The 16,249-nt window shown below is 31.3% G+C and overlaps 1 protein-coding gene and 1 non-coding gene across 3 annotated transcripts in view; both read left to right on the top strand.

Annotated features, from left to right (window-relative positions):
- LOC102583960 (CCR4-NOT transcription complex subunit 1) overlaps nt 1-4,366 on the top strand; it is a 28,161-nt gene extending 23,795 nt beyond the window's left edge. For both annotated transcript variants that reach the window (XM_015309003.1, XM_006347852.2), the window contains 12 exons: nt 212-358; nt 443-568; nt 658-705; nt 789-935; nt 1,015-1,076; nt 1,338-1,491; nt 1,591-1,782; nt 1,864-1,968; nt 2,116-2,250; nt 2,477-2,713; nt 3,771-3,872; nt 3,954-4,366. In XM_015309003.1, the coding sequence (XP_015164489.1) occupies nt 212-358; nt 443-568; nt 658-705; nt 789-935; nt 1,015-1,076; nt 1,338-1,491; nt 1,591-1,782; nt 1,864-1,968; nt 2,116-2,250; nt 2,477-2,713; nt 3,771-3,872; nt 3,954-4,100 (1,602 nt within the window). In that variant the 3' untranslated portion in view covers nt 4,101-4,366. The remainder of the gene's footprint in view (nt 1-211; nt 359-442; nt 569-657; nt 706-788; nt 936-1,014; nt 1,077-1,337; nt 1,492-1,590; nt 1,783-1,863; nt 1,969-2,115; nt 2,251-2,476; nt 2,714-3,770; nt 3,873-3,953) is intronic.
- Nucleotides 4,367-12,692: 8,326 nt separating this feature from the next.
- Nucleotides 12,693-12,765, top strand: TRNAF-GAA (transfer RNA phenylalanine (anticodon GAA)). Its single transcript has one exon. It is a non-coding gene; the product is annotated as a tRNA-Phe (tRNA).
- The last annotated feature ends 3,484 nt before the right edge of the window (nt 12,766-16,249 follow it).

The raw sequence follows: 16,249 nt of genomic DNA, 5'->3' as shown, positions 1-16,249 counted from the left end.
AAAGAAGAAATTGTTAAAGGTTCCAGCAACTTTAATTTTTTGTTCAATGCTGCTGTCCTTTTAGAAGTTTAAGTAATTTTATAGATAATCTTAGCACTAAGCACTCGTTTGGTTGGGGAACAAGTTATCTCGGGATTAATTATAAAGAGGTAGATTTCATCTTTTCTTCTCAGTCTCTTTCTTAAAGCTGTTGGATCATTGACATATGTAGGTCTCTATGTTGTTTGCTGAGTGGTACCGTATTTGTGAAATTCCTGGGGCGAATGATGCAACTCATGCTCATTATATCTTGCAATTAAACCAGAGTGGCCTATTAAAAGGCGATGAAACTTCAGAGCGTTTTTTCCGCAGACTCACGGTGATTTTTACCTATTCCATTAGTCAAACTCTACTGATCAAGTGTTTAAGCTTTTATTGCAAGCTAATTACTTTGATAATTCAGGAACTTTCTGTTTCACATTGTCTTTCGTCTGAGGTCATGAGTTCCACAACTCAGTCTCACCAAGCACAACCACTATCATTCCTTGCAATCGATATCTATGCCAAATTAGTGTTCTCAATTTTGAAGGTTGGTATATTTTTCTGAAGAACTTTCTACTGTCCTCCCGTAGATTAGAATAGGAGTTGTTGCCTGATTTCTATGTGTCTTCTTTCTAGTTTTATCCTGTGGATCAAGGATCTAGTAAATTATTGCTGCTGCCAAAGGTATGTGAATGATCTATAACTTCTTCTTGGGTACTGCTTCTTATCTGGTCTCTTGCCTTATTGCACTTCTCTTTCTTTGACAGGTTCTCGCTGTCACTGTAAGATTCATCCAGAGGGACGCTGATGAAAAGAAGATGATCTTTAATCCTAGGCCATATTTTAGGCTTTTCATTAATTGGTTAGTGGATCTCAGTTCCCTGGACCCTGTTTTTGATGGTGCAAATTTTCAGGTAATTTTTTTTTTTTTTTTTGTATATGTTCATGACTAGATCTTCAGTTACAAAACTGATCTCCACTGGGGCCTTTCAGGTTTTAACAGCTTTAGCCAATGCTTTCCATGCTCTTCAGCCCCTCAAAGTTCCAGGATTCAGGTACATTGTTTCTGGTATGGTAGAGTAACAATGTTAAGTATTGCTGCATATTCAAGACAGATAATTGTAATATACTGTACTGATAGTTCTCTCCAGATATGATAGGTATCTAATTTAGTTTGGACATTTATTTTGTTATACTAAAGATAGTACAGTGTGTTGTAATATGATTAGTTATTGGGATTTTTCTTTGTTGTGTAATCTACACTAAGGTACATTTTTGTGCTTGTCTGAGTGACTAACTTAATGAGTTGCTTTCAGCTTTGCATGGCTTGAACTTGTAAGTCACCGAAGTTTTATGCCTAAACTACTTGCTGGAAATGCTCAGAAGGGGTGGCCTTACTTTCAACGACTATTGGTGGATCTCTTCCAGTTTATGGAGCCCTTTCTGAGGAATGCTGAGCTAGGAGAACCGGTTGGTTTTGAATTTTTTTGTGTTGTTTTGTTCTTTGTGTCGTGTGTTGTTGCTTAAAACCTGGATATCAATTTATGTTCTTTCTTTTTCACTTTCTAGGTTCAGTTTCTGTATAAAGGGACTCTCAGGGTTTTGTTGGTTCTCCTCCATGATTTTCCGGAGTTCCTCTGTGACTACCATTTCAGCTTCTGTGATGTTATCCCTCCAAGCTGCATACAGATGCGAAATATAATTTTAAGTGCATTTCCTCGCAACATGAGGCTTCCTGATCCATCAACTCCCAACTTAAAGGTAATTAGTTTTGTGAATCTTATTCACCTTTTTCTTTACTGTTGTCAAGTTTGACAATGAACTCTTTTTTGGTGTCTATAGATTGATCTACTCGCAGAGATTAGTCAATCCCCTCGCATTCTTTCTGAAGTTGATGCAGCTCTTAAATCAAAGCAGATGAAGGGTGATGTAGATGAATACCTGAAGGTAATCCTAACATAATCAAAATCTTGTTTCTTTGCTGTACACAGCTTGTGTATAGGTTCGGGGTGAGAGGACTGGGAGAATGAATTACACTATAGTATGGCTTTTCCTGTCTGCTCATCTTGTTTATACTGTCCTGAATGATTGCAGACAAGGCAACAGGGGTCTCCATTTTTGAGTGAATTGAAGCAGAAGTTACTGCTCTCTCCAAGTGAAGCCGCCAAGGCTGGGACGCGCTACAATGTACCCCTGATCAACTCCCTTGTACTCTATGTTGGAATGCAGGTAAAATCTTGATTCAACTGCTTTCTTCCCTTGTCCTTACTCGTGGAAAATTTGTGTGCTAGTGAAATCAAAATGAGTGCTGTCATTGCATTTTAATTTATTCCAGGTTTGTATGATCTTATCAACCGCTTTTGTAAAGCTTTTCCTCTTCTGTAATTGCGTTGCATGTTATTCTTTGGTTCATTTTCATTACCCTGTATTTATTAGATTTGGTGGGTTGCTGTAGGCTATCCAGCAGCTGCAGGCAAAAACTCCTCATGCTCAGTCGATGCCCAGTAGTGTTCCATTTGCAGTATTCTTGGTTGGTGCTGCTCTAGATGTATTCCAGACTTTGATAATGGACTTGGACACCGAGGGGCGTTACTTGTTTTTAAACGCAGTCGCTAACCAATTGCGATACCCAAATAATCACACACATTACTTCTCCTTTATTCTGCTCTACCTATTTGCGGAATCAAACCAGGTGCTCAAGTGCTTTCATTTAGATTTCCAATTTATATATGTTGTTGTCACTTGTTGATTTTTTCTTTTTCTTTTAATGGCTTCAATGATGATGTTCCATCTTTTGATTAGGTGGTCCTCTATATGTATTAATGCACCCGTGTCAAGTGCTCAAGTGTTTTCAATTAGTTTTCCGATTTATATTTGTGGTTGTCACTTGTTGATTTTTATTATTTTTTTGCTCTCAATTGTTTCAATGATGATGTTCATCTTGATTAGGTGGTCCTCTATATGTATTTATGCAACCGTGTCAACTAATCTTTCTGTCTCTCTCCCGTTTTATATGGCAAGGTTTGGATTAAGAGGGTTAAAGTGTTTATATATGTACACACAAACTCTCCTCCTTCCCCTCTCCTTTTCTCATGGGATGGATGTTTCAAAGTAAGAAGGCCAAAAACATTTGTGTGATTTTTGACATACATTTTTCATGTTTTTCAAATGAAATTACATATTTGAGAACTGAAAGTGATAGGCTACAACAGTTTAATTAATGAAAATATTCAAAAGAATATTTAAAAAAATTGTGGTTATAGAAAGTCTATTTGATTCCCTAAATAGTACAAGTATCACATAAATCTCTCTCTCTCTCTCTCTCACACACACACACACACAGGGAGGGCGGAGGCACATGCATCTGCATATAGCTGCAGAGCAGAACGGATGCAAAACTGAAAGACCATTTACCTGAGATCCCCTAACATCAAAGAGATCACTCCCCCTTTCCCTAAAAAACAAGGAAAGCTTGCTCCTCTTGTTTCGCTTTTTTGTCATTAGCATGCATTATTACATTCCAAGTGAATGCGTCCCAGGATATGTTTGATTTGGTTGCATTCCCCCTCTATTGACCTTATCCTTATTTTACGTTACTGAGTGATTATTTTCTGCAATGCTGAATGAGTACTTGCTATAATTTTATTTATATTTATAATTATGAATTATGTGAAGACCGGTTAGACATTTGATTTGCTTAGTTATGTTTTGGATTGTTATAAGTTACTAATTTTACTGTAAATGGGCAGGAGATGATCCAAGAACAGATAACCAGGGTCCTATTAGAACGCCTGATTGTAAATCGACCTCATCCATGGGGTCTTCTGATCACATTCATTGAGCTGATAAAGGTATTTTGTGTATATTTATGCTGATGCAATCTTCATTCCATTTAGTGTCTTCTCAACTCAGTATTTCTTCTTGTTCAACAGAATCCAAGGTACAATTTTTGGAGTCGACCATTTACAAGATGTGCCCCAGAGATCGAGAAGCTGTTTGAATCCGTCTCAAGATCGTGTGGTGGCCCTAAACCTGTGGATGAGAACGTGGTGTCAGGTGGAATATCTGATATCCATTAGATAAATTTTGTTGCCTGGTAGTACTTCTAGATTTGTAGTTTGCTGAATCTCTTTTTTCTGACCTGTTCATTGATCGGCATAAATAATTTGAATGCTGTTGTACTGAAATAATGTGATGCTATTGTTAGTCTCGATGACGTAAACTTTTATTTTGATTCTGCCTTTTCATTTAGCTATATGCTTTTGAGAAGGTTTTACTGGTTGATTATTCCCTTTTTTGTAAACTGGTGGATTATATTTGTTAGCTATAAAATTTCAGTTAGCTATATGCTGCACATTTTGTCCCATGAATTTTGGTGAGAATGTTGACACCAGACCATGTAAAGCTCCTACAATAGGCGGCATTGATTACTTTTGCAGGGAAGGGCAAACCCAGACAGTTTTCACCAATCGAATCCTTCCAGTATGGGACATGAAGATTAATTTACCGGTTGATAGTTAGGTAAGAAATTACCTTTCAGTTTAATCTCATATGGTTTTTTTTAGTCTTAATTTCAGATACTCTAGAATTTCTGCGTGTTCTTGTTTTCAAATATTGAAGATATATTTTATACTGGGTTTTCTGATGAATCATTTAGTATTGGAATTGGGCATGATAGATGATTGATTGTTATATTGTTATTCTTTTGACTGACCCGGCTGAATGAGTTTGCATGATTTTATTTTCACGATTAACCTATTTATTTATTTTTTAATCTGTGTTAAACATTGAAAGTCGGATATTTATTCATTTTTGTTCAAACTCGTTTTTGACTTACGATCCCAACATTTCTTTGGCCCATTTAAGTTAAAAATATTGCGTTTTAATTTTTTATTTCCTGGTAACTAAGTTAAAAAAAACTATTCTAAGTTAAATATTGCGTTTGAATATTTTATTTCCTGGTAACTAAATTAAAAAAACTATTCAAATGTTTCAAAAGGTAATCTGAATTTCTTAGCAAATGTGTAAATATAATATATTTGTTAAGAATGATTTTCTGTTTTACCAGATGAGATTACTTCTTAAAATTGAATATCATCGCCATAATATATTTTTGCTACATCATAAATTGTTCCAAATACCTTATTCTAAAAAAGTATCTCTACATATTTGCTACTTTAATTCAGATTTCGATTTTTATTTATTTATATGGAGTATGGACCACATAGGCTAATACTAAGGGCCTATTTGGATGATCTTACAATTTATGATTATTTTGTCTTTTTGACTTTAAAATAAGTGTGTACAATTTCATTTCGTTCTTTAAATTCTTGTACTTGAATCCTGATATAAACCAATTATTAGGAATAGAGCCAAGACTAGACTAAACAATTCTCAATGCTCAACGCGAAAACTATTACAATACATAAGAGTAGAGAGATCAATTTTGTGTCAGTTGACAGCGGATCCAAACACGATTTAAAAGCTCTTTCTGTTGTGTTTTATCTGTACGATTGTCTTTGAAAGCGACATCTTCCAAAGAGTAGTAAGTATAGTCGTTACAAGTGTTGAAAGTGGGGAAGAAAACTGCATTATCGACATTTACGTTCATGCCACAAACAGCCATAGATGACGACGCTTCGCTAGTGAAAAAAAGCCAATTTTACTAATCTGACTATTATGTTCCCTCCAAAGTCTAGTTCATAAACCTGAACATCATGTTGTGGTGTCACAACCAGGAAATGTAGCACATTTTGATCCTGTTGAACTAAAAACAAACGGCAAGCACTAGAAATAGGAGGTGAATGAATTAGTTGATGGATAACCCAGTAAGGGGTTCCGTCTTTATAGAAGCCACAAAATTCTTCACCAAAGTAGAGCGGACTAGAACATGAAAGGCACCTCACAGTCCCTTGTCATACTAGTCCATTTATCATCCCCTTGTCTCAAATGTGAAATCCTAACTTGAAACAAGTTTACGAAAGCTATACCAAAGATTACCCAGGCAGAAGAATTAGCTGAGAATGACAACAGAAATAGTCGTCTGTTTTTTGTGGGAGATGGATTATTTGCTTCCCAGAAGGCTCAAGTAAGAAGAGAGTGAGTACTTTCCCCTAGACACAAGAAGCCATCCATCTTTTGCATACACACCCTATTAAATCATTGTTGCTCATATAACATGTCAAATTTCTAAAGGGATTATAAAAGGTGCACAAACCATCCTTTTGGTTTAGAGATAAAAGCCACATGGATTCTTGATCATAACAATGATCATGATCAACCACTTTCCAACGTAATGGAGGAGCAACGGATCTCCATAATTTACACACCAAGCGGAAATTCATGTATGCATCTTGAGAAAGTAGATAACCCTTTGAAGGTCTAGAGAAAGATGGATGCAAATGTTGCTCTCTACAAGCTTACTATTAAAACCGAACTTGGACGCTTTTTCAACTTGTCGCCTCCAGTACTAGTGTTATGTTGAATTTTGGCCTAAATAAGTCAAAATCAAATGTTATATATGAACAATATTCACAATCATTTATTGTACGAGTATCTGTTGAATAGAGGAACTGAATTGTGAGGACTACAAACACTAAATTGCTGAGTGGTTGAGAAGCTTTGATCGCCAATGTGGAAGGGAATATAAAGTGCGGTTATCATTGCATTGTGTAAAGTAGACATGGTTTTTTATGAAGAAGTTGCAGCAGAGAAAAATAATAAATCCGTCCAAATTGAATACTCTGTTGAATTGATTTGTTTGAATTCGAATATTTGTTGAACTAGAAACAATTGCCAAGTGTCTGTGTCGTTGGTGCCTTGAATGTGACAGGAGACAGACAAGTAAAAGTAGTTATTTGGGGAATCATTTGTATTATGCCTAGTTTCCCATTCTGGAAATTTTCTCACCGTTACAGAACGACGACCAACCTGTTATCATCATCAAGTGTTACCTTTACCCAGTTTTTATAATAAGGAGGACCACAAATTAGACAACAGGACTCTTCCTTAAAGAATAGGGAGACGTTGCATAAGTATTATTCATGTGTTGAAGGGGAAACAACACACTTGCGCAACTTTATTTCCCATTCATCGCGGAAAGAAGGGAGCTTGATTTTGGTATGGCATTTGAAGTGCCAAAGGAAACATCCTATCCTGTCAATGGCCAAGCAATGTATCTTGATTTTGGTTTGTTAGAGGATTGAGACTAGGCTTGCCCCGGTTTGTATGAGTGAGATGCACTATGTCGAATTGTAATGGACCTTAAAGCGACTACAGGCAAGATGAGACCCACTACGACTAAAGTACGATCGAGTGGAAATTGATGTTAGGAAAACTCGATCAATGTTGTACTTGGGAACCAGAAAGGGAATATATTTTGCCAAGAAAGTTGAATATGAAACAATTCTGGCATATTGTTTCCATTGCAAAATACAACGACTCGTTAACGATGACAACTAGAGCTTATCACCAACTTCCAAGAGTTAAGGCAGCTACAGAAGAATGTGGATGCAAGGTTAGTCGAGTTAAGTGCTTACACCATCATTCATATATACAAGCTAGAATTCATGTCCTCGTTCTTTCTCTCAATCTCAAAGTCTCCACCATTTTAAGATTTCCTATCAAACCGATCAAGTTTGACTGGCACACTAATCATATGTAGCGGTGATTTGCTCCTCATGATAACGCCTATAATTGGTTTGCATAACAAATTTCCAGAAACATCATGTGTACCTTTTCCACCATGGTAATTGGTAAGCTAACTCAAAGAAGAACGTACTCGAGCTTTCTCAGTTCGCTTCAACTAAAGATGTCTACCTTTTCCACCATGGTAACGATTTTCATCCTATGTTACAAAGTACTGTTATTTCTCTGTTCATGAATACGATCGATGACCACCACCAGGTTTTTAAACTTTTGGAAATTATAGTTTGGCTACCAAAAACAACGTAATTACGTATGAAAACCATAATAATTTAGAGGGTTTTGCCCATCATTAAATAATAAACATCATCAAATTTTCTTTCATATCCAAATCGATTTCATATGATCTTTTACTCATTAAACTTAAACTCGATCAATTCTAATGACATATAGATCGACTACTATGTGTAATTGATAAAAATGTACCGCTATTTTGATCAGTTTGTTGCTAATTTGATTAATTATTCGATTAAGATTGTCAAACAGGAACTTGCATTTCACCCCTAAGATATACTATGGCCGTACATTTGAAGGAAGTTGGCATATAAGAAGATCCGATTAGAGATCTCTCCATTCTATTCTGTCGCACGGAAATAATCAAGCCAAAAAATATAAGGATGTCAACAACAAGAGTTAATATCTTAAAAGGTCACTCAACTTTAGAAATTTATTCAGCAAAATCATTAACCTTTGTTTTGTATCAATAAAATCACTCAACTTACATCTTTGTATTACTAAAATCACTCAACAAAATTTCTCATTAAATTACTTTTTTATGTGATGTAAAACAGACCCCACAAATAAATAAAAGTAAAAAAAAACTAATTAAAATTCTTTTATGGCTAAACTTAATTAGTGAAAAAAATACTCTTATGGTGTTATGTATAATATTATATCTTAATTTAGTAAATAAAAAGAAATAATTAGGACTTTTATTATTAGTTTACTATATCTGTTTCTTAGAATTAGCGCAAAAAAATTATTGATAAAATATTGAAATTTATATTCACGGATCTAAGTAGGATTCATTAGACCGAATAACGGAATAAGAGTACTAAAAGGTTTAAAATTGTGACCTCAATTAATTATTTTGTGATATATCACAAGTCATAAGTCATAACTGACACCTTTTCTTCGACATTGCAAAAGTAACATAACAATGCTCGTATAAAATTTAATTATTTTCTTTCCCAATTTTTTTTTTTTTTAAAATAATATAAAAAGTATCATTTTATATACTATATTATACTTTTGCATCGAAGCTTAGAACTTTTTTTTGAAATGATAATAATGATGTCATAATGCTTACATACTTTAATATTAAAAGTATTTCTTTCATTAATTAAGTTTGCTCGTAAAAGTTTATTAATGAGTTTTTCTACAAAAAATATATTTATTTATAGGGTTCATATTTGTATGACATAAAAAATAATTTATTTAATGATAAATTTAGTCAAGTGATTTTATTGATACACAAGTCTAAGTTGAGTGATTTTATTGATACAAAATAAAGTTGAATGAGTTTGTTAGATAAATATTAGAAGTTGAGTGATCTTTTGAGATATTAACTCCAACAACAACAACAACATACCCAGTGTGATTTTATAAAGTATGATATAGGGAGGATAAAGCGTATACAAGCCTTACCATAAGAAAATAACTAGGGGAAACTAAGCTAATACCCCATAAAAGCAAAATAATTACAAATATACCTTTTATTTTCATACCCCACTAAATAACTACATTATATACCCTTAATTAATTTCGCTTAACTGATATTTAATACAATATATATATATATATATATATATATTGTATTGATATCATTAAGGTTGATAATTCGTATAACCGATATTAAATCAGTATATATACTATATTGGTATCATTAATATTTCTTGTTCAGAAATTACTTATTAGCCAATGATACTATAATAGTATATGTATATTTGTGGCATCATAAATGTTTCTTGTTAAAAAATTACTCATTAGTCAATGAGACTATAAGAGTGTGTGTGTGTGTGTATATATATATATATATTGTTGTGATATGATTGAGGTTTCTTGTTCACAACCTATACTCATTGGTAAATAGTACGATAAGAGCATATATTACCAAATGTTATCTCTAATAAAGGATATAATGAAAAAGGATAAAGAAAGAAATAATAAAATTGTTACCAAATGGTATCTCTATTAAAGGATAATATGAGGAAAAATATGAGAAAAGAATAAAAGAGAAAATAAAAATAATAAATAAGAAAAGAATAAAGTAATTTATTTTATTTTCTTAAAAAGGTAAAAATATAGAAAAAGAGAAGAAAAAAAGAAGATAAACTAACCAAAAGAAAAATAAGAAAAAATAATAATAAAAATATTACTTACTAAATGGTATCTTTATTATTTTTTTGACAAGAAAATGATAAAATGATTAGTAGCTTGGATCCCCAAAACAAAATAGAAAACAAAGCCTAAGGAGGAAAAAGAAAATCTGCTTTCCTCAAAAACCTTCTAAAGGATATGTATCTGCAGCCTAAATTATAAAATACAAACTACTTTCTGCATGACATATACGTAGCTCGTCCAAAATCACATCGATCAATTAAATCAAATTATGGCGGTAAGAATTGCTACTACAGTATTGAGAACTTGAAGATAATTAGCCCATTCAATTACAAAAAGAGGTAATGGTCAAATAAGAACCACTATTGAAAAACTGTCAAAAAACGACGGCCAAAAGTGACGGACTGCATCGCTTTTTTGGTCAAATTTGACAGAAAAGCGACACAGTCACCTCCATCGCCTTTTAGCTCGACGCTTTTCAAAAAGCGAAGGATTGCATCGCTTTTTGACTTTAATTTGAATTTTTTCTAACAAAAGCGACGGAGTCCGTCGCTTTATTTTAATTTTTTTAAAATTAATTATGTTCATAAGGTATTTCCTTTTAATGAAATTTGCGACGGGTGCATGTTTTTTTCTAAGTCGAACTGATTAATATCGTACATCATCGTTCCATTTTACTCTATTTTTGAATTTCAAATCTTTTCTCTTTCCGATTTATGATTGCAAGTTATTGAAGAGGTAGTTCTTCTTCATTTTTTTATCTTTATCCATTTTTTTCTTTCCACTTCATGGATACCGGTCTTTTTTTTAGCTTTTTCATCTACAGATTTAGTCAAAGAAGGATGTATTTTAAACTTCAAAATTGATTATGAAAAAACCATCCAAAAAAAAGGGAAAAGGTCGAGTTGTTGGTGGCTTCGGTAAGAAATTTGGGTTGAGATTCATGGGTGACGTCATTGTTGAAAGTGAAAAAAGCTACGGAAATCGATACAAATCAAAAGAAAAAGTGTAGAAGGATTTCTTCATCATTTTTTTTGCTTTCAGTAGATCTGATTGTTGACTTTTTTTCTAATTTTTTGTTATTCATCTTTTTTCTGATACATATAGGTTCACTTTTTAATGTATCTAGTTTTTTTGTTTCTTAAATTAATGTATATTGCATTCGTTTCAACATTATGATACATTACAATTTTATCAAGAGTTGTTGGTGGCTCTAGTAAGGGGTTTGGGTCGAGATCCGTGGATGACTCCATTGTTGAAAGCGAAAAAAAGCTACAAGAGTTGATACAGAGCAAAGGAGAAAGTGTGGAATAATTTCTTTATCATTTTGTTGTTGCTTTTAGCAGATCAAATTGTTGATTTTTTTTTTTAATTTTTTGTTGCTTTCAGCAGATCTTTTAATGTATCTAGTTGATTTGACTCTTAAGTTAATGTATAATTCTTTCGTTTCACATTTGTGATACATTACAATTTTATGATGTACAATATATCATTTTCAAATATTAGTTTTGATACATATACCTAATTTATTGAAACACAAATTAGTAGTATATATCATGTTCATAGTTATGTATTGGATACACAACTATTACAAATTTCGCTATTTTTTACTACCGATACATCCACCCAACTTTATTCAACTAGTATAAGGCTATGTATCTGTAGACACTATCAAATAGTAGAATGCTATGTATATGTAGACACTACCAAATATTACTGTTGATACATAAACACTAATGTTTTATAATAAATTAGTTTGTATCATAATCATAGCTATGTTTATGAAATGTAACTTTGTTATGTGTATAACATAGTTATGTATCAGATGTTGAAATGTGTCACATGTTGTTATGTATCTGCAACACTGTTTTATATACAAATCAATATATATTATATTCATAGTTTTTTTTTTGTATATGATACAAAACTATATAAAATTATCAACTTTTTTGGATTTGTTATGATTTGGGAGAGATTTGAGAGAAATTTTTTTTGAAATTTGAATTGTTTGGAGCTATTATTAGGGAGAGATTGACATCAATTTGATTTGCATGACTTGAGAACTGATATTTAATTTTATATTAAATTTCCTATTTAATCTCAACAAACTAGTTGTTTAATGTATCAAATGTGATGTATTCAGAAGAATGAAGTGTATCTGGATGACAACAATTTCAGGGGATTTTGTAAATTGAAAAAAATAGAAATAGAATGTAATTTGCTCCTTTACACTACAAAATTCCGAATTTTTTTATTATTAGCGTTTAGCGAATTATAAAAAATCTCGCCCGTTCTCATCTTCTCCTTTGTTGTTGTACACCAATGATTAACAACTTTTAATATTCCATATTTGTATGTATTACTTGTATAATCACCACTATTTCAAGATTAGCAAGTGAAAAGGCGTATCGAGTTGAAATGAGACAATTCTAAGTACAAGGGAACATTATGTTATTAACTTACAACAACAATAATATATCAAATGTAATTACAAGTGATGTTGTTATGACTTGCTAAGAAAAATGTGTTGAGCTTTCCTTCTTTAAAGGATTGAAAAAGTGAAAATTATACCAACCGATGCTTTTAATATCTTATAAATAAATATAAAACTGATTTTTGAATATCAAGCGGGGATAGCTCAGTTGGGAGAGCGTCAGACTGAAGATCTGAAGGTCACGTGTTCGATCCACGTTCACCGCATTATTATTTTTAATCTTTTCCCAATTGTATAACAAATTATTATTATTATTTTAACCTTTTCCCAATTGTATAACACAATTTATTAGGAATGGAAATTTGTTATATAATCAACATTTTTGAACATTAAATAAGATGGAGTCAAATTTGTGGAGATCAAACGTGGGCACCAATTGGAAAGTGAAACTATTTTGAGCTACTAAAAAAAAACTAGTAGTAGAATCAAAATGGTTCAACAAAATATAGAACATGGTTTAAAAAGTATAGAAAATTGTTGAATAAATTAATCCCTATATGAAAAGGAGATTGTCTTTAGAAAAAATAAATAAATTATTCCTGGACCCTGGTTGAGGGACAATATATGGATAAAAAGTTTTGGGGACTCATTTGTTCCCCATCGAATATGAACAAAGAATTTTAAGTATAAAAAGAATCGAATATTCGTATATATCTTGTTACTCGTTTTTTAGGGAACAAAATCATAAAGTTATATAAATATAAAAAGAAAATAATATCTTGCTAGTGTAAAAGGATTACACAATTATATATTAGTGTACACTACAAGAAAAGTGTGAATTACATGGGATTTTTTTGGGGATTAGTATGAAAATTTGCAGGAAAATAAGTTTTTGGATAAATCACATAAATATGCTATATTAAAAAAATATTTACCATCTATAGCAATATAATTTTTCTAACTAAATATAATAATTTTTTGAAATTAAAAAATTGTACAGTCTATATTCGCTTTGCCTCTTTCTCTGCCCTTTTTTTCTCTTCCTCCTCTAGGTTCTTTTTATTTTTCTTCTTCGTCTCTTTTTGTGTCATTCTATATCTCCCTCCTCTTCTTCTTCTTTTTATTATTCTTCTTCTTTCAAATTTCCATCTAAAGAACTCCTCTAATCAGTTTTTTCCCATAATTTGCAATTTTCACCCAAAAATACAATGATAAAAGGAACAGAAAGACCGAAAAATTTTGTACAAAAATTTAAGTTTTCAAGCAGAAATTTCAAATATCTAAAATTTAAAACAACAAAAGTTCACCATTGATGGTTATTATAAAGCTTTCAAATTTTTGAATTCATTATTTGAATTTTATAAATTTGTGATTAGTTTCTATTCATATTTAATTCAACTTTTATATGTGTGTAATACTTTTTAATTCAAGTTTAATTCATTTGACAGTTTATTATGTTTCTTCATTTCTTACGATTAAATTACTTGTCTAATTAATTATTGATACAAGTTTTATTTAGTCTACGAATCATTGACTGCTCTTTCGTTTGTATTAGATATGTTTCATAATTGTATTAAAATTGTATTAAAATCATGAACAATACATTTAAAATACATATTGCGAATTTCACTCCCCTTTTAATGATATCAACTAAAATAATTTAGGTGACACACTTATAATACATTTTTAATACATATTGCAAACATCACTCATGTTCTTAGTGATACAAACCAAAAATAATTTACAAGACACATAAAATACTTGTTTTATTCATGAATAATACAAGTTTAATTCAATCTATAGATTATTGTCTTGTCTTTCGTTACTTACACTTTTCATTCATTCTTAATTCTCTCTTCTAATTCAATTTTAATTTTGTATAATACATTTTTAATGCAAATTTAATTTTGTATAATACTTTCATTAGTTACGTTTTTTTTTTCATGCTTAATTCTCTCTTCTAATTCAACTTTAATATTTGTGTAATACACTTTTAATACAAGTTTAATTCATTTTGCAGTTTATTGGTTTATTTTTTACGATTGGATTACTTGTTTAATTCATTATTGATACAAATTTTATTCAATTTACATATAATAAAATGCTCTTTCGTTTGCTACATTATTGATCAGCCAAGGATTGGAGAGATCGAAAAAGAGCTCATAAAAAAGTTTGTAGAGAGAAAGAAAGGAAGAAAGAGTGCGAGAGAGAGAAAAAAAGAGCGAGAGAAACACAATTTAATAAAATACATTGTATTGTTATATATTGCTATAAATGGTAATAATTAAAGAGTATATTTAAAATAAGTAATTATTTTTTAAAAGGGATCCACTCAAGTAATTAACTCAATAAGTTTCCTACAGATTTTCATACTAATCCCCATGTAATTCACACTTTTCTGATAGAGATAGGTTAGTGAAAAAATATTTAATGGCCAACAGAATGCAAAAGAGATAAGAGAGTATCATAAATTTAAAAAGAGGAAAATATCTACTATATAATTAATAGGTTTTCCTACCTTCTTAGGAGCCGTTTGATTACTGGTTACACAAGAATTCAAGTTTAAAATTAGCATAATTTGTGAGTTGCATAGTTATAAATAGGGGAAAATAATCTTTACGTAAAATTTAGTATAAATTATACAACGAATTAATATTTTTCTCTTTTTCACATAAAGTATAACATTGCTAATATATATACACAATATTTGGTTCATATTTTTCTTTTTTATAGCTAAATACATGTATAAAATATGAGCAAATTTATGTATTATTATATATATAACATAGAAGAAAGAATAACTAATAGTCTCTGTGTCTTAATTTATGTGGTGCCATTTAATTTGTCACAAAATTTTCTTTTTTAAAAAAAGGAAAAAACTCTTAAAATTAGTGGTCTAAAACACATGCATATTAACTAGTTGTATGGCTATAAATCATTTTATTAATGATAAAAAGAAAAATTTAAAGTTAAGTGACAGGACAAGTCGAAAGAGCTTCGATAGTTAAGTGACAAGACAAGTCGAAAGAGCTTTGATAGTTAAGTAACATGACAAGTCGAAAGAGATTCCTTCTATTAACCGAAGATTAAAGTTAACCTTCAACACAAGACAATCTTCTGATAGAGGGGAAGAGGCAAAGCACCACTGATTTTGTGGCACTAGATGCGTTGATATTTTGCAAGGCAGGAATAAGTTCACAATATTTGAAATCCTAAACAAATGACATTCGTTTTCAAAAGAATTAAAAAAAAGAAAAGACGTGCTGCATAAATTAAGATATAAAAATAACTAAAAAAAATTACTATCTAGTACATAAATAATCATTATATTATTAATACACATATATCTAATTTATACCTTACTACTCTAACCCAAATTAAACAACCCTTTTTAATTCTTGTTAAGTTGTTCTTTTTTTGTTCATCAGTAGTACCACTTTTTTACAATAGTTGAGCGTTGAGCAGTCCAATCAAAGAAGAATTAAAAAGAGGGACCCTGGCAATAAAACTTAGAAATTGTGGATAAGTTTGATATAGCACTTGTATTATTCTTATACCGAGTGAAATGACATATCCAACAAGAGAAGACAATTAGATGCAGAGATTTTTAATAAAGGAATATGTGGTAATGCCACACACCAAGCGTTCCTTACATTCTCCTTTCATTTGGAATGGCCAATGGTAGATACACCATAAATTTATGATATCAAACGTATAAATATCGATTCGTGTAATTAATGTACTAACTTT

The sequence above is a fragment of the Solanum tuberosum genome, unplaced genomic scaffold (genome assembly GCF_000226075.1).
Source record: "Solanum tuberosum cultivar DM 1-3 516 R44 unplaced genomic scaffold, SolTub_3.0 scf00095, whole genome shotgun sequence".
Classification (NCBI taxonomy): Eukaryota; Viridiplantae; Streptophyta; class Magnoliopsida; order Solanales; family Solanaceae; genus Solanum; species Solanum tuberosum.
Note: the sequence above shows the minus strand (reverse complement) of the source record. Positions and strands in the feature narration are given on the sequence as shown.